The sequence below is a fragment of the Uranotaenia lowii genome, chromosome 2 (genome assembly GCF_029784155.1).
Source record: "Uranotaenia lowii strain MFRU-FL chromosome 2, ASM2978415v1, whole genome shotgun sequence".
In the NCBI taxonomy this organism is placed as follows: domain Eukaryota; kingdom Metazoa; phylum Arthropoda; class Insecta; order Diptera; family Culicidae; genus Uranotaenia; species Uranotaenia lowii.
The window spans coordinates 101494549-101521166 of NC_073692.1; the positions used below are offsets into that span (position 1 = coordinate 101494549).

The 26618-nt window shown below is 39.4% G+C and overlaps 1 protein-coding gene across 3 annotated transcripts in view; it reads left to right on the forward strand.

Annotated features, from left to right (window-relative positions):
- LOC129744651 (epidermal growth factor receptor substrate 15-like 1) overlaps window positions 1-21939 on the forward strand; it is a 35933-nt gene extending 13994 nt beyond the window's left edge. For all 3 annotated transcript variants that reach the window (XM_055737278.1, XM_055737277.1, XM_055737279.1), the window contains 2 exons: window positions 16135-16471; window positions 16646-21939. In XM_055737278.1, the coding sequence (XP_055593253.1) occupies window positions 16135-16471; window positions 16646-17403 (1095 nt within the window). In that variant the 3' untranslated portion in view covers window positions 17404-21939. The remainder of the gene's footprint in view (window positions 1-16134; window positions 16472-16645) is intronic.
- Window positions 21940-26618: the final 4679 nt, after the last annotated feature.

The following is a 26618-nucleotide window of genomic DNA, read 5'->3' on the forward strand; positions in this document are numbered from 1 at the left end:
CGAGATCTGACCCATTCTCGTAATAACTCGAGATTAACGCACACCTACCTCTTTTCTGTACGACCCGAGGCCTCATCTCTCATCTAACGACTCGAAATCTGACCTCTTCTCGTAATTATTCGATGTTAACCCGCATACCACTTCTATTGACAACTCGAGCCCTGAACTCTCCTTTGATGATCCAAGATATGATCCCTCCTCGCGATGACTCGAGGTTTTTGCACACATACCTGCTGCTCGATAAGCACCAATCTCATGACGTTCGTATCGAAATTAGTTGACAGGCTAGATAAACGTAAACAAGTTGACGCCGTGTATGTAGATCTAAGTAAGGCTTTCGACAAGGTACCGCATGATTTGGCTGTTGAAAATGGCGGCGATTGAGGTTTCCTGACTGGCTCTGCAATTGGATAACTTCGTATCTCATAGGCCGAACTGCTTTCGTATGACTCTGTTTACTCGACACCTTTCAAAATTACCTCGGGAGTGCCTCAAGGAAGTCACCTCGGACCTCTGATATTCCTCCTCTTCATCAACGATTTGAATGCTACTCTTGAGTCAGAAAAACTGTTATACGCCTACGACCTCAAAATTTTCAGAACAATTTCTTCGTCAGATACGCTCTACGCCATCTACCTTGGAACAACGCCCTTGAACTTCCGCCTTACGAACAAAGCTGCTTGCTACTAAATCTACCGACGCTGGCACCAAGGCGCGTTTTTTTACAACGACTTTTAATTTTCGACATCTTCCAGAATAACGTTTATTGTCCACAATTGTTATCACTACTGCCGTTTAATGCTCATCTAAGAACTACCCGATCCCAGGAATTGCTAAGACTCTCTCATCGTCGAACTCAATGCGGCCAAAATAACTCTTTAGAAGTATGTTGTGCTAGATTTCATGAAGATGCTAGTGATTTGATATTAATATTTAGAAGCCTGTTTTCAAATTTGGAATAGGATTGGAAGCATCTGCAAAGATTGTTGAATAAATCATTAACAACTCAAACCCTAATCTCTTTTTTGAGGAATCGAGACCTAACTTCTTCTCGTAATGACTCAGGTTAAACACACCAATCCCTCCTCTTGGCGCCTCGAAGCCTAAACTCTCCTTTAAAGGCTCGGTCTGACCTCTTATCACCAGGACTAGAGGTTTGTCATTTTTGCGTGTGTCGGTCGAGGACAGCTTATCCTGGACTCGCGCCTGCCACAACACACGCTTCGGACTCTACATGCCACACTATTTCGCTGGTCTTCTCCGCCAATATCCGCTGCTAGAGGTCGAGTCTTATCCCCACAGCTTCGATCATTGGGAAATGCTTCTACTGAGATATTCCTCGATGGCAGAGTTATCTTTCTCGCGGTTTCAGCAGTATGCCACGATCATCGTAGTAAATACTCCCTTAGAAAATCGCACTTTTTTCACTAAAATTGTAAATGCTGTGTGTGCGTTAGCTCCATTAAAACCATGTTTCATGCCTGATGTTCTCTTTTGTTTCACTTTACATCGAGGAGAGGCTGTGCTCTTGCACTTATACAGCGCACCCTTTTTGATTCCTCTTTCGTAAACTTCAGATTGGTACAGAAGAAAGCTTCCTTCCTACCTTCCTAAGGGTCCGGTGCCGATTGACCGACGCATAGGGCTGAGATAGAAGATCTCCACTGCTGGAGATCCGAAGCCAGCGTCTTCACTTGCTGCCAGTCAAGGTTTTCGTCAACTGTGCGGATTTCAACGGCTAGACTACGAACGCCACGAGCTTCTGGGCCTGCCTCTTCTGCGATGCCCATCTGGATTCCAGTCAACCGCAAACCGGTCTTTTCTAATCCGGGTTTCGATGTCTTTCTTGGTACCACCATCAGGCGTAATCTGGCTACCAAGATACTGGAAGCACTCCACTTTCTCAACATGTTGGCCAGCTACCACAGAATTGAGACGTGTGCCGATTAGGTAACGCCGTAGGTATGGTCGATTGGGGAACTACAAAGCTAGAGTCCCGTCACGACCACTTCTGGATAGTTTATCCGCTTCCTCTTGCTGCAGGGAAAGATCGTAGTTGAGTACGTGAGTAAATGAGATGACTCGCGACGAACATTCGTTGCGTATTGTTTTCGACGAAATCTTTCAGATCATGTGCGATCTGATACGGATCAGGAGAGAGGATGAATGGAGAGAAGCATTCTATTTCTCCGTTCATCCTCTCTCCTGATCCGTATCAGAACGCATATGACATGCAAGATTTCGTCGATGATAACACGCCACGAATGTTCATCGCGTCACATCTCATTTACAACATTCTCAGCATTCAAAGTTCGAAACTGCCTACGCCGCTACAAAAGGATAGAATGTTATGCCGATTCTTCCGTATCTACGGATTCCGGGCAATGTGGCAAGCTGATAAGCTTGAACCGATGAAGGTATTGCCTTAAACACCCATGATTCGAAAGGGACTGCGTCAGGTAGAAGTTGATCTCTTCCTACTTTCGATTTACACAATCTGAAAGTCGCGGTCCCATTGTTCCTGCCACTTGAGTGAACTTTGCGCCTCTAACAGCTCTTGCTTCGTAACACTCCTTATCCTCCGACAGAGTGATGTCCAACGTCCGCGATGCATCTACTGATATGGTCCTGTAAATATGCACAGGATATTTAAAGTTGTTGCTCTCTACCTCTATGGCAGAACTCCAGGCCGCTCCTCCGTATCGTATTTTCAGCAGTTCTACGCTCACAAGGAGACGTCTCTTTCTACTCTTCGCACCATGCACCGGCATAGTCCAGACCAATGCGTTGATGACGTTCGATACACACACGCGACATGCGCATCAAAACTTAAGCAGTTATCGACCATTACTCCGGTGTATTTCAGCTGCTGTTTCTAAGATGTTTTCCAACCGTAACCTCCATCACAAGATATTTGTTGATCACGAGCAGTACTTTGGTTTTATGATGGTTTTTCTGAAGCTCAACTTCCTCCGTCCATATGCCATCCTTTTTGCGGACAACAATGCAAGATCTTTTATCCAACTTTCTGTGCAACTGCTGGTAGTTTCAGCGTTAACACCTTATTAGACATGGCATTACAGAGCACAGGTCCGAGTGTGGAACCCAGTAGAACACCCGCTGTTTGAGCAATAGATCGTAAACCCGGTTTTGGTTTCGTAGGTCAATACGCAATTCTCGAAGAAGCTTCCTGTTATCCTTCAGAGGGTATTGGGAACATGCGTCCTTCGAAGCGCTTTGGCAATAACTTCCCATCTAGCGTTGTTGAAGGCATTCTTAACGTTAATCGTCACAATGGCGTAGTGACCAACGCCTGGAGCGCATCTCAAGTTCACCTGTCGGACAATTGCCTTTCCTATTTTTTTCGAATCTTCCAAAATCCTGGTCGTTTCGCTACATCAGATTCACCACAGTGTAGTATGTATAGTCATCTAGAAAAGGCATTCAGTACTAGAATTCATCGTAGAAATTCTCTCAAGTAGATGGTCTCGATTTCTCGAATGTCTGGTTCTATTTTATACCTACATATTACTGGTTTCTATTACTTTCTGCTCAACAATTATCCAAAAGGGCGCACTTATAACCGACTTTGCTGACCATCGTTGACTACTCCAGCTTCTTCACATTATTGCAACAGCTCTAATGACCGTAAAGTTTGTGCCACAGAATCAATGTTTCAGATTCTACTTCCTCCATTCGAATGCAGCACAAATTTCTCTCCGTGAAGGCTTCCTCGAAGATTTGCAGCTTCTCTCTTATATATCTCTCTCTCTCTATTTTTCGCGAGAGCTTTCATTACGTCGTATGAAACAAAATGTAAACAAATAGTTTTATTACGAAATAATACAAAAACTGACATAAACTAGTCGCAACTTCTTTCCATTAAGATTATTTGTAGCCTGGACAACATATTCCTTATGTGGAATACAAATGTTAAAGTAGTTTTAACAACTTTTGCTGCAGTTTCCTGTGAATTCTTAAGATGTTTCATACGACGTATTGAAAGCTCACGCGAGATTTCTTTTTGTAAGTCATGTGCCTGCAAGCACCGAAATTCAGGATCCAGACTTATTCTAAATCTAACGACCTCTTGACCTTCGGGCTCGATAAGGCAATTTTCAGATGGATTGAGGATTACGTTACTTAAGCAAGGCTTCAGTTCCCCGCCAATTTACCATTAAGGCCATTTTCTCTGCTTCTGCTGCTGAATCCAATGTTAAGTTCTACAAGATGGAACTGCAATGTGTCCATGTTTCCCAGCGAACTGTGCAATGACCACTTTCTTGGTGCTGGTAAGGATTGTACTCGAAAAAAAAACAACACTGTCATTTGGAGCTTCTTGATGCTTGGGAGGAAATTGATTAAATTTTCAAATTCAATGACGATCTGCCATGTGGTTTTGAGTTATCTTCCAATTAGGTAGTATTTGTACCAACATTTTTGGACGCCAGGTGCGCTCCATCTATATTGTACATTATGAATCATCCTTTTTCCTTGTTGGGCCTGGCCTATAGAAGGGCAATAAAATGAAAACGGTCACTTTCGAAAATATTTTTTTGTATTCCGGTCTGTTGATTGTGTCAATCGTTATGTCCCACCTTATGATTACCAGCTTTCACAAATGGTCAGCCACTTTCAGTAGTATTGATAGAAAATTTTGCTATTTTTTCTCCTGAAACTTCTCAGAAATGTTCAAGCGAGACTTGTCAACCAACAATTTCTGCTCTAGATCTGCCAGTAGCCCGACTGAAAAGACATTTTGCAGTCCATAGCGAAATTTTTCATCATTTAATCACGCCTGGGGCCGGGCATTTCAAATTTCTGGCGAACGATTTGACCACCGTAGGTTATTTTTATTTTACCGTAGACAGTAGGCTGAGTTGATTTGGGGTCATTTTTGAATTTCTCAAACCCTGGGTCCTAAAAAGCTTCGTTTTGGTTCAAAACTCATCCATGATTTTTGCAGGACTTTTAAGTAACGTTTATATGAGTAAATTTGAACTTTTAGGGTTGTATGGGAAAATTGAACATTTTAGATTGAAAAATCAACATAATTTATTTTCTTCTTTGAAGCCAAAGCTTATGCTTATGGGTTTTGTGTTAATTTAAAAAATTTTTAAAGGATTTTCCGTTGGACAAAAAGTATTTAAAAAATAATTAAAAACTCTTTACAAACTTTCCACTACACTTCTGAACTTTGGTTTTGATTTATGCTCTGCCAGTTTTTTTTTTTAATAATTTCAGCTACCTTTGAAGCATGATTTGAGCTTCTTATTACATATATCTTTAAGTTTTTCCCTGTTCTTAGAATATTAGCATTAGACCAATTCCACAATAGTTTTTTTTCCCAATCTGGTTGCCAATATATTTTAAAGTTAAGTGCGAACATTTCGTGTGCCTTTCTCATGGTTGATCTTACAATTCGTACAGTAGTTTGCCAACCGTCAATTCATACCATTTTTTTTCTATTTCTTACACGTCTTTCGAACTTACGGGAACAAAACAACAGTGAATATATCATCTTAACAATAATGAAAACAAAAACTAATTGCTAACATTTAAATAAAACAAAAAAAAAGAAGAAAAAAAAACAAACCTTAACAATATAGTCGTGTTTCAAAAACCATCTAGAGTTCCACTCACGAACCGGTTGCTGCTAAAAAATTATAAATTTATCCCCCCCTGTAACAAAATGTTCGAAAAGTTTAACGCTCCCACATCGATAGTGAAAAAACAAAAAACTATAACCCCTAAAGTCGTATCCATAGGCCAAGTCACGCCCCCACATCGTCTCGTACCTTTGCAAGTAAGTCACAACGCCCATTTTGTCACACAATACCTATCACATCGGACGCAAACGCTCCCTGCACGCCAAGTCGCATTCAATAATTTCCGGTGCAACATCTACCTTCAATTAGAGTTGGTTTAGTTTTTTGTCGCAGTAAACTAGCAAAAAATTGGAAATAAACTTGATCGAAGCCTTTTTGCAGTTATAGGTGTTTAATCGGGGCTAGTCAGCTGAAAGGTTTAGCTTTCTCAATTGGAATCGAGTGTAACAAATTATGAATCAAATAATAGTTGTTTGAAGTTTATTTAGAATCGGGAAGGCAAAAAGTAGAAATGAATCGAACAATTCAAAAGTAAAATTAGAAATATTGATTACACTCAATAGGTAATATACACGTAAAATATATTTACTCTATCGGTTTGGTTATTGTTATAAAAACTTTAAAAAAGTACTCCCATATATTTATGAGATAGGCAAACATCCAATGAACAAACAAAAAAACTAGTCAAAAATAATCGTTTGCTAGATCGCCGTTATCAAATTGTGAAAAGTGCTATAACATTATATCATCACTTCTACGATCTTAAACGCGATTCCGAATGATCAATCGAAGGTAGTTTGCAACTGATTTATGTACTGACAATTTAATTCGGACACTCCGAACGAACTAGTATAATTTAATTGAACCTCAAATCATTTTATCCACCATAGAATAAGCAATCGTTCAAAGAAAATGTTGAATTATTCACTGACACAGTTGATGTTTGGTCCTTCGAGCCGGATTCCCGCTGGCATTTGAACCACATACGACTTGGTATGATATTATTTTTCTTTTCAAAAACCAAAATCATACAAGAAGTCCGAGCAATAGGAAAACCTGATTTGCTGTAGGTGTACTTTTCACTTCTTTCTATATGTGCTGCTCGCGAAGTTCAATACCAAAATTCTAAATGTTCATCGCAAAAGGAGGAAATACATCGATTACGTACATATATTGAGCGGGCTGGATTTACGTCAGACATACAATTATTCACAGAATTTTTGCTGTACAACTCTTGTCGGAGATACAATATTTACAATCAAAACCCAACAGACGCTTGAAACGTTCATGAACCAAAACATCAGGTTTTAAAATAATTGGTAAGCCAACAGTTTTTTAAATTTAATTTTTATTTTTTGTTAAGTTGTTTATTGAAAGCCAATACAATGTATGTCTGGTTTAAACATTTTGATTTCTTTACAAAATTTGTTGGGTGTTTAAGTATCGAACTTAACTGTTAACTTTGTACCTGTAAGATGTCTGTAAACTGGCAAATGTCAAACTGTTCAAGGATTTTTTCTTACTTATCTTTCTTTAAGTTTGGGGCAACGTTAAACTCTTACCTTGGCAATAGCTTTATGGTTTTCTTTCAAATTTTGTTTAGTTAATTTATGTTTGCTTTACAACTGTTTAATCATTTCTTATAATTCTGCTCATAAGTAAAAATAAACTTAAAACTACTAAAGGCTAAAAAGAATTTAAAAAGCCTGTAAAAACATTCAATTGTTCAAAAGAATGTTTCAAGTCGTTGGTTATAATTATGTATTACGAACTTATGATTAGCAATTAGACCACTGTGTCGGGTATCGCAAGCAAAGTAATAATTTACAATACAGTGATGTTACGACGCATTCATTAATCAATCATGGCGCTTGCTCGCTACAGGCACCCCAAAACATTGTATCATCATTCATCGAGTCACAATTTGAATCATGCAAAGCCATTTGAAAACAACATCAGAAAAAAAACTACCAAAAGCTGCTAAACGAGAGTATAATAGTGTTCTTGAAAGTGATTACCAAAATCAATACCGAAACAAATCTAAAAAACAAACGCTGGGAACAAGTCAAACCCACTAAGAAGCCATACATATACATACATGTAGATGCACCTGGCCGAAGCGATAAATGGAGCACGCGAAATGTAGCCCAGTGAATGCAGACAACACACTACAAATAATGTTCTGTAATTACCAAAAAAAAAGACAAAAATAACCTAAATATCTAAACAAAACATGCAAACTGGAAAAATGAAGAAAAACCTAACCAAAACCGTTTTTTGAGTGTTTGTTGTTCATTTGAGTTTTTATCTTTAAGTTTTGTAACATTTTTACATTGCTCCGAAAACTTAGATATCACATGTTTTGATGCACATTTAACTGAAAATCGAAAAAAAAGATTGTTAAAGGTGGCTCCAGAGAGTAAGGTTCATTTTTTTTTTTGCGGGATTACTTTTATCCACTCTTTAATTTTTTTTTTAGAAAAGGTAAATGAGAGATGTAGTCCGATTTCCATATTAAATTTGGAAAAAGTTGGTTTTGAACGATTATGATATCGGCAAAATTGATTTATTTTATTGCTGAAGACCATACATTACAGGTGATCCAACCATGCAGAACTCTTTGATCCTTAAAATTTATCGAAAAAAAGACTCAAAAACAGTCGTCTTAACTGATTTAAGTCGTGAAGACATATTCGACTCCAATCGAGTGCTTTTCAGTCGGCTTCACTCCATGTTGAACCTTTTCATCGAATAAACTTGATTGGAACTTGTATTAGATTATTAAATTACCTTCTAAAGCTTAAAACAACTAACTATCGCAATCTTTAAGCACGCTAAAGTCAAATGCCAAATTGAATGAACAAAATGTGCTGTTGTTGTTCGTGAACTGTGTGATCGATTTTGCTAAGTCGATGTTTCCTCTCCAACGTAACATGAAGTTCGATGTTAATTTTACTATTTACAATCATTTATCGAAATATTAATCGATTAAAACAAAAAAAAGGTCTCCATCAACAATCATCAGTACCAGTACTTCAAATTACCAGGTCCAGCAACAAAACGGACATTGGAAAGGAGAAATGCTGTGAAAGTGCGGGTAAGATATTTTAGCTGAGAAATAAAATAATGATGACCACTTATTCACTGATTGGCTATGTTCAAGTGGACTTCTTTTTATATTTTTACCATTGAATTGTTTAAAAAATATTTAAAAATATTCAATACCGCAACCGATGCACGAAATTATTCCTTGATATTTTAATTTTTTTTTTAATTCTATAATCACAGCCTACAACTCTATTTTAAGTTTAATAACTATGAAATTGAGAATACTCATCAATTTAGTCTTTTGAATCTTTGAATCCAATTTAAACATTCTTATATTTTCAATATTTTTAGCAATATGTTTTGTGAGCTCTGATTTACATAGCTTTTTCAATTGTTTTAAATACGACGAACAGAAGAATGTTGTACATGGTTCGCCATCAGGATGTATCCAATTTAAACGTCGAATAACTCCGCCATTTTCCAGCTGATTTCGACAGATAAACACGATTTCAAAAAGTCATTTGATGCCATTTTAGCTATGAATCGATACAAACCAAAAGAACGCGCTAAAAATGAAGTGCTTTACGTCGAAAACGGTCGTTCCATTCTGAAAACTGTGCATGTTTATCGCCAAAATCGTTGTTTCAATAAAAAGTGATTTGAACTGTCTTCGTTCCTTGGTTTAACGGTGCCACATTTGTTTGTCTGTGGGCACATTTAAAAATTAAACTTTCCGTCTGAAGGCCCAATTTACACTTCACGTGAATAATCTCGTCAATAACTCAACAACGCGACGAACCAGGTTTTGTAATATGGTGGAATCGATGGGGAATGGTTGAAAAACAAAATTTCAGTAGGACTCGTTCCTTAAAACCTGATAGAACTGTTTTTATTCCGATTCCCCCGCCATGATGAAATTTCCGCGGTGAAAACCGGGAAGTTCTAGAAGGTTTTTAAGGACAAGTACAGCTGGAATACCATCCTTCAACCATTCCCCATCGATTCCACCATTTTACACATGCTAGTTGTGTCGCGTTTTGAGTTATTGATAAAGTAAGATTTCTTGACGTGAAATGTAAACGGATCTTAAGAGCTCAAATGATAAAAAATTCTGGTCAATGTGATGTAGAATGCCCGCAAAATACCTACTTTTTGCGTATCAAATGAGGGTGATCATTAAATCGGACTATGAATAAATGGCATAAATACCCTAAAAGAATTTTTATGTTTGACAATTGGTTTAAATCAGATACGCCCAAATAGCGCACCCTGTATTTTCAAACATAAGGCCAGCACAAATTTGAAACCCTTCCTTTGTGACTTGGAGTTGGTATGACTTTTGCTCTTTAAAATGTTTCAATTTTCTAAAAATTTATCAAATTTATGAATAAAATACATCGAACTCGGATCAAAGAGACATTGTTTATTGTTTAAAACATCAACGGATCACATGTTGATCCTAATGACTACACTATAACTAACAAATTAAAATTAATATCAACATTAAACTACACAATACTTGATGCACTTTAATACACTTTCTTCGGAAAACGTTCCTTGAGAAGTCGAAGTCGAAATGTTCGGAAAACCGATTAAAAGTTTTTAGAATGCCGATGAAAGCGCTGTTGACCCCGTAATTGTTCAGGCGAATAGGAACGTAGAGCTGCAGGTTCTGGTTTCGTAATCCTCGGGGTCGTACGCTGAGAGGTATGGCCTCTAACAGTTCGGGACAGTCGATTCTAGATGTTAGAAGGTACGCTACAACTAGAGCACGTGTAGCATTTCGGCGTACTTGAAGCGTATCTAAGCCTATGAGACGGCAGCGGTTTTCATAGCTTGGTAAACGAAACGAATCTTGCCAGTTTAGGTGTCGTAGAGCGTACCGCAAGAAACGCCGCTGGATAGCCTCGATTCTTTCAGCACCATTCTGGTAGAAAGGGCACCAAACAGCTGAAGCGTACTCGAGAATAGAACGAACTATGCAACAATAAAGACTTTTCAGGCAATATACGTCTTGAAATCTTTGGCCATACGAAACAAGAATCCAAGGCTTCGAGAAGCTTTGTCGACAACATAGTTCGTATGAGTCTTGAACTCAAGCCGTCGGTCGAGAATAACGCCCAGAACGTTGATATGGTCCACGCGGATGATGGTTTGGTCTCCGAGGATGTACTCTGCATGAAGAGGATGTCGCTTACGGGTAAACGATATAACCGAGCGTTTATTGCGGTTCAATGGCAAGCAATTGATATCGCACCAGTTAGCAAAAGCGGTGAATTGCTGTTGCAGGAAGCTGATGTCGTCTTGGCCGTTTATGGTGTGAAAAAGTTTCAGGTCATCGGCATATGCGAGCTTTGTGCCACCGAGGAGCGAGAGTACATCATTAAAATAGATCACGAAAATGATCGGTCCCAAATGACTTCCTTGAGACACTCCTGAAGAGGCAACGAACTGCCTAGAAAAGAATTCACCAGTACGAACGGATAACTTTCGTCCCATTGAGTAACTCCGGAACCAATCCAGTAGGGAACCACAGAAGCCTAAACGTTCGAGCTTTGCGATTGCAATATCGTGGTTCACCTTATCGAACGCAGCAGAGAGATCTGTATAAATGGCGTCTGTTTGAATTTTCTTGGAAAAACTGCCCTGCACGAACGATGTAAAACTCAGTAGGTTTGTAGTCGTGGATCGTTTAGGCGTTATCGTTGGAGAAGTGATGCTTGCAAAATGAGAAAATTGGATCCAGAACAACCAGTTCAAAAAGTTTGGCGATCGCGCATAAAGCGGAGATTATGCGGTAGTTGCTCACATCTCTCTTATCTCCTTTTTTGTGGACAGGAAACATGTGAGCTTCTTTCCACAATGAGGGAAAGATTCCGCAGTCCAGCGATGATGGAAAGATGTGTCTGATAGGTGTCAGCAGAGATGGCATAAACGCTTCAAAAAAGTAGCTGGTATACCGTCCGGGCCCGTAGAATATGAATTTTTTAGCTTAGCTGTCGCTTTTAGGATGGCTGCATCGTCGACCAGAATACCATTCAAAGATGACACTAGGGGTGATATATTTCCGACAGCCCTGGCCAGTTGCTCCAAGGAAATTTCCCCAGTTGTGAAAATACTAGACATCAACAACTATAGAGTAATCTCCGCTTTATGTGCAATCTCCAAACCAAACCAAGCCAAATTTTTCAATCGATCAATCAATCGCTCCACGACAACTAACCTGTTGACCTTCATTCCAATGTACACGAAAGTTTTGCTGCTACGTCTCAAACTGACACCATTTATACCGATTTTTCAGCAGCGTTTGATAAGGTGCACTACAAAATCGCCATTGGTAAGCTTGGACGCTTAGGATTCTGCGGACCTTTACTTGGCTGGTGCCGGAGTTACTTCACTGGACGTAAATTGACAGTTCGCACAGGAGACTCTCTCTCCAGCAAGTTCTCTGTTTTCTCCGGTGTGCCCCAAGGTTGTCATCTAGGACCGATTATCTTCTTAGTCTACTTCAACGACGACCCGAAAGTTCGTTATGCTGATAATCTTGAACTGTTCTACACCATAAACGGTCAGGACGATTTCCTGCAAAACCAATTCAAACTATTCGCACAGTGGTGCGACATCAACTGCCTGCTTTTGAATCATAGCAAATGTGCAAATGTGTAGTCATCAGTTTCTAACTTAGACGGCAGCCTTTTTGTGCGAGGTACTTCACAGAAGTTGAGGACATTGCGCGAGTGGACCACATCAATATTCTGTGCGTAATACTCGACCGTAAGCTGAAGTTCAAAACACATACGAATTACGTGGTCGATAAAGCTCCTAGAAGCTTCGGATTTATATTTCGAGTGGCAAAGGACTTCAAAGACGTGCACTGCCTGAAGAGCCTGTATTACAGGATAGTTCGATCCATACTCGAATACGCATCAGCTGTCTGGTGTCCCTACTACCAGAACGGTAGCGAGCGTCTCAAAGCTATACAGCGCTGCTTTTTGCGTTATGCCCTCAGACTCGCGGATCGATTGTCTTACGCTACTGGAAGCTATTCCCCTTAGTGTGAAACCCCATTGACTGAGAAACCAGGACTTTCAACTGTATGTTCTCAATCGATTGAAAAACTACGAAGCCAATAGTGCTTTCATCGGTGTTATTGAAATGTTCAACAGCTTTTAGATTATCCGTCTTGTAGAACGCTCACGTATGAAATTGTGTCAATCCGATGCTTGATTACGAAATTATTACAAAAACATAGAACTTATATTATGCACGACCCTTTTTACGTCGTCGTCGAAATCAGAAATCGCAGGAACATCCTTTCCCTTCGATGGGGTATAAAATTGTGGTCCAGGCAGTGTTTTATAGTTAAGTTTAATGAAGGTTTTAGCATCCATGATAACACAATTCGATTTCTTGGTCAGAGGTTTGTCGTAGAGTTTCCGAGCCCTCGGTTTCTCGGATTCAGTATGTTTGATACTGCTGCATGCGTTTGAAGTCCAATTCTCTCTTTGGCGCGCATAACATTAGTCGATGAGGTACCTTAATAGTTTTTTAGCCACATTCCATACCGATGTCGAAGGATGTCAGGTTTCTTACCGCGTTTCTGGCTCCAACACTGACATCTTCTCCCTTAGCTAGTTTTCTAATACTTCCATTTGTGCACAATCCGTTTCCTTTGCTCGGGTGTAAGGCCACACATTTTCAAATTTTCTTTCCGACAAACGACAAAAAATGACAACGCTTACTTCACTTGAATATAAACAACAGTACGCAGCCACAATTTAGTTGAACACTACACGATTTGTGAAATGGCGGTTATTTTTTAATGTATTTATAATTATCGGAACAGTCTATAGACTTTCCAGATGGTTGAAAAAAAAAATGGGACATCTCGAGAAAAAAAAGCGAGACACAGCCGGAAAACAGCGAGACATTTTAAAAAAGTGTTAGAAAAAAGCCAGGTTTTGTATGTTTGTATGCTTTTTGTAAAAACCCTGAGGATAAAAGTACGGCGCTTCTATAACTTAATATAAAATTTTATAAATCGACAACTGCTGAACCAGGGCTGGAAAACAGAAAAAAGGCGCTCAAACGTCTTCGTGTTACATAATTAAATGGAGATTAGCAAAAAACAAATTTTAAAAACATTATACATAGTAAATAAAATATTTCAAAATTTTCTTGGCCCAAAAGGTTTAATATATCTGACATAAGTTCGTCAAATGAAACCCTTTTTTAACATTTCATTCTTGAAGAATGGAATGAAATATGTATTGTATTATATTTCAATTCAAAGTCAATCAAGTAGAATCCCCCGATAAAGGGTGTCCACTATAAAATTGCCACACACAAAATCGGTTCGCAAAATTCGAGTTTTCATCCGATTGCCATCAAATTTTCAGGAATTGAAAAATAACTATTAAACTTCATTCTACTATTTTACTCGTATTTTATTTACAGTCCATACGCAAATGCCCGCACCCTGGTCTTGACCTTAACCCCGGCCTAAGATTCTGCACAACCTGTGAATCAACCGTTTTTTGCACCTATACTTTCTTCAGTTCCTCGACTGTCTTCACTACCTTAGGTCGCTTAAGAAGGTGCTGCTTTATAATCGCACAGTACTTCTCGAAGGGGTGGAGCTCCGGCGTGTTGGGAGTTTTGAACATTTTCGGCACGAAGTTGACTTTGTTGTCCGCATGAGGTCAAATCCGGCCAGAAGATTGTTGGAACGTTGTGGGCATTCAGGAGAGGAAGCAGCCGCTTCTGGAGGCACTCTTTCATGTACACCTGTCCTTTCATCGTGTCATGGGTCACGAAAGGTGCACTCCGCTTCCCGCACGTGTAGATGGATTGCCAATCCAGGAATTTAAATTTGGACATCTTCTGGTGAGAACATGCTCCGAAACGCTGAACTTATCCTTGGCCGTGAAAACATGTTGCCAGTCGGCCTTCACATATGTTTCGTCGTCCATGATGCAGCATTCAACTTTCGTTAGCATGTTGAGGTAAAACTTCCTGGCACGGGTTTTGACGGACTTGTTCTGCTTCTCGTCGCGATTAGATGCCTTTTGTACCTTGAACGTTCGAAGCCCAGCCTTAGTTTTGGCCTTCTGGACAAAACTTCGCCTTAGGTGCAGCTTCTTAGCCACATCCCGAACGGAGGCGTTCGGGTTTCGGTTGAAAGCCTTAACAACGCGGTTATGATTTTTGGTGTTGTACGGAATACTTTTTCCTCCACTTCTGGGCTGCCGATCGTTGTTCAATCGTTCCTCGAAACGCTTTATCACTCGCGACACCGTGGAATTCGCTATTCCCAACGTTTTAGCGATGGACCGTTGCGAAAGATCCTTGTTCTCGTGATAAATGCGCAAGATTTTATCACGCACGAGCTGTTCTTTCGTCTCCATTTCCGCGAATTTTGATCACAGGACTTTAAAACTTGCAGGATGTAAGTGGCAATTTCATCGTGGACACCCTTTATGAAGGTATAAATGAGATGAGGGGCATTCTTGAAGAATTAATATTTCGTGGGGTTTCTCGATAAGTGAAAATTTAACATATTCTAAGCATTCCAACGAAATGCTTAAATGTGACGTACATATAATTTTCACAGAAATAAGTGTTCGGTGTCCTATAAAATTTCTGCTTGTACTTTATTTTATTTTTTAACAGGTTGTTTGACGGTTCCTACCTTTAGGTTGTGAAGAGCCGAACTTGTTTTTCTTATATTTTTTTAGGTCTTAGAGAGCATTTAAGCCGCCTTTGGCTGGTTCGTCTCTTAAGTGTTTAAGGGGTCTAGTTCATAACTTTGTGATTGATTCACTCAAAATGGTTGAATCGCCCAAGTGGACCCTTTTTTATACCCAAAAAAAGGGAAAAAATGGCATCTGGACCTAAGATTAGTTTTTGGTTTTAGTTTAAAGTCAAGATTCTTCGAATCCCGTAAGCTATTCAAACAAAATTTGGTTAGAAATTGAAATTGTATGTGTAAAATAGAACATCTTGTGAGGTGTTCACGAACCTTCAAGGGGTGAACAGATGTTAAACTCCTAACCCTGACCCTCCTCTTTTTACTAGGATCATGGATACAGCTGTGTTTTAGGAAATTCAGAGTTAGTAGGACATCCAGTAAAAGGAGCCTTTATTTCTGTATATTAGGTACCACAAATTTGGGTTTCTTATGTTCCAAACGTAGTGTGTGTAATAATAAATATAAAGGTTCATTACTTAGAAAATAAAAAAAAAGATTTTTTTAAGAAAAAAAAACCTTGAAACATCGTAAGGTTTGAATTCATTTCAAAGGATAAATTCCGTTAAAGATGTTGTATTCTTTAACTCACAGACAATTCAAAACCAAGCATTCAACACCTACAATATTGTGCTAACACATTTTCTAAGTTGCAAACTTTTTCCAATTATTTATTAACTTTTTTTTAATGTTTTTACACGACACAAAACAATTATTCCCCCGCAACAGAACCTCAAACCAGCTGCCGTCCCATCGCCCATTCCGACAGTTTTGCCAGTTCCGTCGGCGCGAACCGCAGCTCAACAGCACACGTCGCCGCTGCTGCTACCGGCGTCGTCCACATCGGTGGCACCACTCGGTTCCGGTTCGTTGTTCTCTTCCGCACCGGTGAGTGCTACCATCGACTCCGCTAAAACTACACCGATCGTCACAATCACGACGACGTCGACAACTCCGGCAGCGGTAGACTTTTCCGATGATCCCTTCAAGGATTACCGGTACGAGGATCCCTTCAACATCGAAGATCCCTTCGCGGAAGAAGATTCGGAACCGATTAGCTCCGACGGTAAGTGCCTTTGAAACAGTCGAAAAAAAAATCAGTTTGCGTATCGTCGTCGAAGCGATTCAAGAAAACTAATGGCCCGAAATGACGCCCTTGTGAAATACCTGAAAAAAAAATGACAAAAATATCTCGAGAAATGTTTTAAAGCGTTTTCAATTGATGGTTTATATTTTTCAGATCCATTTTCCTCTGATTCGAACACTCTGAACAACAACCGAGCAGTAAGTCCAAAGAAAGCTTCAACTAACAACAATCCGTTAGAGAATGCATTCGCGAGTGCGCTCTCGAACAATTTTTCCACCACATTTGAGGACGTCGACTTCGGCACCGGTGGAAGCTCGACAGCTAAGAAACCTTCCGGTGCGGATCTGTTCGACGCTTTCAACGATAACTTCACCAAAAACAGTACTTCTGACAAGGCGGATCTGTTTCTGAAAGCTTTCGGAGGGAATGACAAAAATGCAGACAGCTTTAGCCAAGGCAACGGTGGCGCCAGTACTCTTTTTGCAGCAGCCGGAGCATCGGGAACTTCCAAATCTAGCCCCTTTGAAGATGACGAGTTTTCCCGAATGGATGACGCCTTCGCAAAGATGGACTTTTCGAACAACAATGGCGGCATCAGCCAGAAACACATCAACAATACCGGGAACAAAGTGAGAAGTCACTTCCCGGCCTCGAAAACCGTCGAAGGATCGAATGATTTTGCCGATTTTGATGTGTTCAGCAATATCAGTAACAATCTACGTAACAATAATCCTCCCACGCCGTCTACCGATAGCCTAAAGCGGCCGAAGGAAGCAACGATGGGAGCCGTTGGGAAGCGGGCCGTCCCGACACCACCTATGACCAAATTCAACGAAGACTACTCCAAGGATGAGGCAGCGTTCGATGCCGATTTGCAGGCAGTGCTGCAACGGTCCAAGGTTGAAATGTAGGGTTCCCCCTCCATGATGTGGCCCTTTTCATAAGTATCCGTTTCTTATTATTTTGTTACCTTTATTTTCTCTGTTGAAGCTTTTGTTCTGACCAGTACTTTATCCTTGTTGAGCTAGTACGGTCCTGAGAGGAACATAATTTTATAACTTAACTCTTTCATCATTCGGAAGTATTTGCCATTATTCGTCTACCGTCGTGTAGTTGTTTATTGAATCGATTGAAACGGTATCCTGTTATTTGGTTTATTTTTGTTAAAAAATATTTCATTAAATATATTTTCCCTTTTCCTAAATTCCCTAAATAAAAATTAGAAAACTTTTCCTGAAGCGCAAGCTCCAATATTTTCTTCTGAGATTGTTTTACCATGTAACCAAAAGTACCATATAGTGTGCTCTTAAAAGTTTACTCAGTCCTTTTAAGGCAACACTTTTCAACTCATACTTTCGAAGTTTTACAAGTGCATCGGGTTGCTCCTCCGTACCGGACCTCTGCTTTGTTCGGTACGACCTGGATTCGATTTGACCGATAACCTATTACGATATTCCATGGCTTTGGCTCGATGACCTTCAACAACTCCGTCCTGAAGACCTTCCAGTGAATCCCAGTACAACGACCTTCAATTGGCTTCACTAGACGGCCTTCCACAGGCTCAGGTCCGGCGACCTACAAGTGGGTCCCTCTTCTACGAACTACAAGACCTTTCAGTGGGTCCGGCTCGACTACCCTTCATGATCAATGTCATCATTTGACGATTTTTTTCATTTGAAATCCTATCATTGCGATCAGTTCAGAAAAGGGGTAGGCTTGATAGCGGCACGTTATCCAAACAAACGGGAAAATTGTGCCTACTTTCGACGACCTTCCAGTGGATCCCGGTCTTACGACCTTCCATGACCCCGACTGGGTGACCTTCTTGTACATCCAGGCTCAACGACGTTCGAAAGGCTCCAGTCCGATGACCTTCCATGGCTCCCGGCCGATGTCCTCCCAGTACCTTTGGCTCGGAAACTTCCCGATTAGATTCATTTCTCGACGACCTTGCTTGGCACCACATGAGGACACCACAATGGCTCTTAATACGACAACCTCACAATGCTATGGTTTCTCGGCTCGATGGTCTTCCAGTTGATTCCGATCATACGACCTTTTCTGACTTAGGTCCAATGACCATCCAGTAGATCCTCGTCCTATGACCTTCTACAACTCCGGTCTGACAACCTTTCACTGTTTCCAGTTAAACAATGTTCCATTTGGTCTTCTAAACAACCTTCAAATGGCTTCGGCTGCGTAGACTCAAGTTCAACAAGCAACTATAGCGCTTGTCCGACGATCTGCAAGTGGATCTCTTTTCTACGACCTCAGAGACCTTTCAGTGGCTCTGACACAACGACCTTCCTTGTCTCCTGTCCGACGACCTTCTAGTGAAGATTCAGGTCCAACGACCTTCTAAAGGCTCCGGTCTATTGCACCTCACAATTGCTCTCAGTACGATGACCTTCCACTGGTTTCTCGGCTCGAAGACCTAGTCGATTTCTGTCCTACGACCTTTTCTGACTCAGGCCAACGACCTTGCACAACTCTGTCCCGACGACTTCTCAGTGGATCCAGTTCAATAATTTTCTATTTGCTCCTCCCGACGACCTTGAAATGCTTTCGTAGATTCAACTTCGACGCACATTTGTAGCGCTGGTCCGACGATCTACAAGTTGATTTAAGCGATACTACGACCTCGAAGACCATCCAGTGGCTCTAGCCCAATGACCTTCTTTGACTCCTGTCCAACGTCCTACCAGTTGTTGTCGGTCCTACGAACTTCTATGGTTCCGGCTTTACAAACTTCTAGTAGATCCAGGTCCGACGACCTTCTAAAAGCTCCGGTCATCGGACCGGAGTAATGAAAGGTCATACTATGGTCCGATGACCGATGACCCAGTAGCTTAAGGTTCTCCGGCTCGACAACCTAACAGGTTCTCCGGCTCGACAACCTTCCAGGTTCTCCAAGTGACCATCCAATAGCCCCTGTCGCAGTTGACCTGTTAATGGCTTCGACCCAACGATCTTCTGATAGACCCCGGGCTAACGACCTACAATAGCTCATACTCGAAAATCGGACCGACTATCTTCAAATGGCTCTGGCTCGATCGACAGTTAATAGCTGCGATCTGACCCTTCCAATAACCTCGAAAATTGTTTTCTTTTCGTCCCACAGAAAGGCTAAAGTATGTGGCACATATGGTCGCAATTCGACCAGACCGAACTGAACGCCAATTTGAAAAAAATTGAGTTATCTATTGCAACGGATGCGAAACATGATAAACTACATATTCAATGAAAATCAGAACATTTTTACTATTTTTACTGATTTTATTAGAAAATTTCAATGTTGCAGACAGTGGAAATGGCAAAAATGCGTTGCGCCAAAGTGAACTGAGAGCCAGCTTTGAGGAGAAGATGAAAAGCATGTTTTGGTCATGAAACTGATTTTGTTCGAAATAAGCTTATGTGTGTTGGTTTTTTTTCTATTCAAAACAGTTCTTCGGTTTGTCAGGAACTAATATCTAATAAATTAAATGGTAAGAAACGTTCCCGTAGCTAAAAACTTCATGTTGCGGATTGTTAACATTTATTAAAATCTCGTTCAGCCAGACTGAACCGAATCCCTTGAATTTTGTTTTCCAATTTACTTAAGGGAATGTTAGGATTTTTGACATTCAACGATAAAAGATGCTTTATTTTATTGCTTACTGTCGTTCAGAACGCAACCGGTAAGTTTAAATCACACATATTCCGATTTTCAAAAGTGCGAAATTTGTATGGCTCGGTTCACTCTGGCTCAACGAAAAAAAACATTTTTCAAGCATCAGCCATACTCGTTGGGTGCTGCTTGTAAACCGCCTATAAGTAGGCTCCTACGTTTAGTACAAATTGCCCAGTCAAATGATAGTGCATGACAATTTTTTAAACATTTTTGTTCGACCAGAGTGAACTGGGTGCAAACATAATGCTATTAAAGTTCAGTTTTCTGCTTGATGTGTAATCAGAAATCGACCAGTATAACCTCGATGGCTCTATAAGAGTCTAAATGTGATAGTACAATGATTAAATAAGATATCTGATGAAATGGTATCAATTGGTAGGGCTGTGAACTTCGAACTCGGTTTTCTCGAAATCAAGTTTATGGCGCTCAGTTCGGTCTGGTCGAATCGCGACCATATTTAGTTGGTATGCTATAAGCAATCTTTGAAGGATTGTATGAGATTTTAGGAGTTCATTGGAACTTTTGGTTACTTGGGATAAGCTCCCGAAATGCAAATACAATGCTAGAACTTCTTTAAAAAAATGCTCAGAGGTCAAAACAATACCCTGGAGGGGTTGTGTTTTGAAATCTCACGAGTACCATTTGTTCGGCCGATCATGAAATTTGAATGCGCATGCATAAGTTATAATTTGATCGGATAAAAACGACCATTTAGGGGTCACACAACATTGCTTCAAGCTGATGAACTTATTTCACTGATTCTGGTTATCTACATTAAATTTGAGTTCATCTACTTAAATCTGAACCCCCGAATTTCCACCATTTCCGGACCCTTTTTTTCTCAAGCTTGGTTCCAAATAACTCAATACACTGCTGAGAGAGTATAGATAGGTAAATTAGATGTAGATGTAAATGCAAGTCTACCAATAAAAAATATATACTTGAACAACTTATTCCATCACAATAACGATGCTACTCACAGCTTTTCTGTATACATAAGTAAAGCTTCAACAAACCAAGAACGCATTTCCAGAAGGCTTTTGTACATAGTTCAATTTATTTTCCCCCCTCCTAACAGAAGCATGATGGAATTCCCTGTGTAAGTAGTCTTACAAAAAAAAAACAGAAAACGCAAGAGATTTCAATTGCTCACGCGCAGCAAGTGACGATGTAAAATAATCTTCATATACCTAGGACTTAAGTTAAAGAGAGTAAAAGTTGATATATTGGTGCTTTGAGAGAGCGAGTAATCGATTATTTTTTGTAAGTAAATTCGTTATCTAATTTATTATTGGCTTCAAAAAATTCCTATGAAAAAAAATCCCTCCTTGGATTTTCCAAATCGCGTGTCGTTTATTTAAGTTAATAATTCTCTCGAAGCTGCGAATTCCTACGGTACACTGTCTCATGTCCAAATTTGTTAACAAATCATAGTTATTTTTTCAGTATGCTTCGCTTGTAAACCGTAAAGTATTCTAGATTGGCAAAATTGTTACAAATTATAGCGGAAACGATGGTATAATACTGAACTGACAATTTAGCAACGTCGGGTGAACAACAATATTTTCTTCTGTTTAAGTAGACATCCAGTGCGTGGGAAACTATACGAGTTGAGATCGGAAATATACGCGTAATATTTACCGTTTGCGAATTATGGAACGCAAAAGAAACACTTTAAATAAACTCCTTGTAATCAGTCATGTTGTACTCAATTATTAGCCCTACTGTAAGCACTGATTGTTAATAATATCGAATAGTATAAAAATTGTCATATAGAGTTTTGTATTTCTTAGTCGTAGTTGTGTATCACAGAATCCAGTAATTCAGGTCAGAGATTTGCCAAAATACACATCAAGAAGTTTTAAGTTTCAGCAGTTAACATTCCCTTTTATTACATGTTTAAACATAGTGGACTGTGACTTCTGCTTGTGATGAATTCCAATAAAAAAATATTACATGTTAAAACAGCGAGCCTTCTGAGCCAGCTTTTGGAAACCTAGTCATTTTTTGTAGAGACTTCTGTTGGAAGAAAAGATTGCAGCTTATTGAGCCTATTTGAAAGCAAAACGTGCATTGAGATTACATCGGTTTTGTTGTGAAAAAAGGTTGGATCTAATTTAGACGTCAGCTTAATGAAAAATGTGGTGTTTCTGCTTCAAAATTCTGCTAGTTAAATATTGAAAGTGCATGGTTGTCCATTTCTCCCCGAGCGACTTGAAAAATGCAACTCAGTGAACTTTTCGTTCTGAAACACTTACCCTGCTCTGTTAAGACGTCGGGCGTACACCAAATCAAAGAGCAGAGAACGCTTCGCCAGGGTGAGAGCAAGAGAGAAAAATCATCACATTAAGTGTAGGGGACAGAGATGCCAATGTGCCTGATTTTTCAGGCGTTGCCTGATTTTTCGAGGCTCTGCCTGACAACCTGATAAGCCATTGATTTTCCCTGATTTTTGAAAATATGCCTGATTTTGCCTGATTTTTGCGAATGTCATGAAAAATGGGTAGTAAGGACCTGAAGTAGGTACCATAGCTGAAGTGAAAAAGTGAAAATGTGGCTGAATCAAAGCAATCGAAAGATTCCCGTTAATTCTTATTACAAAAGATAATTGAAGGGAATCTTTTGATTGCTTTGAAGCAGTAGAGTTATTCATCTAAGTAGGCTCACAACACATATTGGAGTGAAAATGTGGTGAGATGATCAAAAAAAAAAAAGGTCATCACTTTAAGCGTAATTTCCGTTACTTTTACGTTGAATGATTTTGCCTGATTTTGCCTGATTTTTATTTCGCAAGTTCCCTGATTTTTGAAAATAAATGTTGGCAACCCTGGTAGGGGAGCAGCGCTAAAGGCTTGGTTCTTTCCCAACAAGAAAGGGAAGAAGAAGAAGCAATATCGTTTCGTGCTGTTTGTTTGCCTACTGTGGTAGGAAGAGAAGGAAAAAAATGCACTTCAGTTGTGTTTTTCGGGATTTCTCCTGCTCACACAGTAGTGTTGCTATTGGGGCGCACCGGTTTTGCTCGGCACTTGGCTTCGGCTGTACTCGGAAACGAGTGTAGAGCATTTCGGAATGAAGTTTGAGAAGTGCGGACCAACCATGCTGAAAGTGGATTGAGATTACATCGGTTATGCTGTGAATAAAATTACACTCAGGAAAATTCTTATTATAATTTTCATAAGATGCATCTTATGAACCGCTTTTAAGAGTGTAAAATAATGTTTCATAAGAGTCTTATGAAATTCTTTCAGTTTTCATACGATGTTCTTATGAAAAATAAAAGAAACGGCATTGTGAAAAAATGATGAACACATTCATTCATAGCATCAGTTTTTTTTCATCATCTAACAGTACGAAGCAATCGCCAGTTCATAGTTATAATAGTTTTCCTTCAATGTTAAATGTTATTGTTATCTCCGGAATGGTAAGTTCGATTTGATGTTTTTGGTGTGAACGTTTAAGATATTAGTAAACTAAAATACATTATTTGTTTACTTTTCAGCAAGCTGATCGGCAAAAAATGAAAGGTCGAAGATTAAGATGCGGCGAAAAAAAACTTTGATGGAGCCGTCTGTTGATGCGCTGCTGATGGTGACCATGAAGGATTTAATTTTAAACAATTTTGGCAAACAATAAAGTGATTGTTTTCAGCATGAAATATCTAGAATTTTTCTTATTAGAAAGTGATTTACTGTTTCCATGAGAATCTCTTATGAAAAGCAACAACCTCTCATTGAAGTAGGCGTTCATCTTCAGAATTCATTCGCGTCATAAGACAATCTTATGAATTTCATTAATTTTTCTTATGGCGCCACTTCATAAGAGAATCTTATGGCATATATAATAGTATTTTTCTGAGTGTACAGCTGATTGAGACTTCTGATTATGAAAAATGTGTTGTTTCTACTTAAAAATTCTACTAGTTGAACTCTGAAAGTGGATTGAGATTACATCGGTTATGATGTAAAAAAAAAGGTTGGATCTGATTAAGACGTCAGCTTATGAAAAACTGTGGTGTTTCTGCTAGTTGAAAACTGAAAGTGGATTGAGATTACATCGGTTCCGCTGTAACAAAAGATTAGAGCTAATTGAGACTTCTGATTATGAAAAATGAGTTGTTTCTACTTAAACAGTCTGCTACTTGAAAACTGAAAGCGGATTGAGATTTCTTCGGTTATGCTTTGGAAAAAAAATACAGCTGATTTAGACTTCTGATTATGGAAAAAGTGTTGTTTCTGTTTGAAAATGCTGCCAGTGGATTGAGATGACATTGGTTGTGCTGATAAAAAGGTAGATCTAAAAGTTACATCGGTTCGAAAAGCTTTTAGAAGAACATATAAGAGCTGAGCTGATTTAGACATCCGCTTTTGGGAAAAATTGTATCGGTTTATGGATCCTGGTGATTATAAACTAAAAGTGGAAAAAAAAACTTAGAAATAAAGTCATTCGAGATCGCTACAATTTATAAAAGTAAATATGGATGAATATTGAAACTAAAAAAAACCTGTTTTAGTGTATGTTGTACATATTTAAACTTCTGGCTACGAAACACCGGTCGAGAATAAATGTCCAGTGATGGAAAGTTATAGAAGTGGATTGAGCCTTAACCATATTGAAAACTGCCGAGGAATTGAGAAACAAAACAAAACGGATTGCGACTTCTCCTGGGTATATTAAATGAAAGTTTATTGAAACTTCTGCTTGTTGAAAAACACTAAGCTTTTAATGAAAAGACTTATGTTATCATAGACAATTCCAGTGAAAAGAGTCATGCGAAAACGAAACTCACAGGGCATAAAGTTTTTTGTTTAAAGGGAAAAATTTCAAAGGATTAAGAGTTCTACTAGTAGTAAAATCAAATCTGATTGAGACTTCCGCTCATGAAAAGTGTACAATTAGTTTGCGAAATCTGTCAGTTAACAAGAAAAATTAGTGAAGAGTTCTCTTTACCATGCAAAGGAAAGTTCTGCGATCGCCTGGAGGACGGAGAAGACGCTCGGATTTGCTAATTGGTGAAGATTTGTATTTGGTTTTGTTAAAGCGTGACGCGAAGTGATCGTCGAAGAAACGAAGTAGAGGTGTAGAGGCCGAATCGTTTCACGTAGTGATAATTGAAGTAACGCGCCTCGAAGTAGTAAGGCGGGCCAAGTCGTGTCGTGGGAATGTCGAAAAGACACGCTTCGAAAAAGTATGTCGCGCAGTGATCATTAAAGAGACGTTCCTCGAAGAAGATTTTTGAAGCTAAATTCGGTCAATCACAGAGTGGCGAAATTTCAACTGTAGAAATCAACAGCTTAAAAAGGCGGAGCCGGAAAATATTCCGGCTTAAATATCACCACGCAGCTTGAATCGTCTAACCCAACAAGACATCGAGGTCAAAGAACGTCGTAGCTGACTTCATTCTCGGGAACAGGCCTGCCACCAGGGTAAAAAGGTAAGTAGCCAGATTCCTCTTTTAGCTTTCTCACTATATTTTGCGGTTTTCCGCTAGCCGTAGCATTTGGTCAAATGGGGCCAAAATATCTGAGCTCAACCACCCATCGGGAATAGAAAAAAACACCTTTTTTTTACAAAGACTTCTGCCTGTGGGGAGACTGGCATTTCAAATTGGGACTTTCGTTTTATGAATTGAGACTTCTGCTTTCCAAAAAGGCTTCATAGAAAAGACACTCACTAGTGAAAGTTCGCTGACCAAAATTTTAAGCACTACTAGCGAAAAACTCAAAATGGGCTAAAATTGCAGGTAGGAAATAAAAAAAATAGTTCAATTTACAGTGGATTAAGATTTCTGTTCATAAAACACTATTTCAGCAAATTGAGACTTCTGACGATACCAAATGATACAGGTATCAGGTATCAGATATCAGAATGGGGGTAGGCTTAATAGCGGCACGTTATCCAAACATACGGGAAAATTGTGCCTAGCCTTTTTTTTTATCCAAGATTTCATCATTTACCTGAGAAACCTGAAAAACCTATAAAAGGAAGAAATAAATTCAATCTATTTAAGATGGCATAAAGCCTTTCCACTAGGGATTATTAGCATTAAAGCTCTTTTCTACATTCGGTAAGGAATGATAGAATGTTTTTTAAGTTTAATTTCTTAAACTCAGATTCGCTTAAAGCGTAAGATCCCAGAGTACGAAAACGTAGTCTGGCAAATGAGGGACAGTTACATATAAGATGGAAGGGATCTTCCACATCTGATTCACAACTACCACATACTGGAGATTCAGCACGCTGAATGTTGTGCATGTGATAGTTCAGTTTACAATGACCGGAGAGTGCTCTGATCAAGATGCTGCAATGAGATTTATTTAAAGTTAATAAGTAACTCGATATGATTGGAGATGGTTTTTCTAAAAATAATTTAGTTTGACGACAAGTGTCCAACTCTTCCCAGTATCGTTCATGCTGGTTAGAGGACCAAGTTTGAATTTGGTTTCTGAACCAACATGG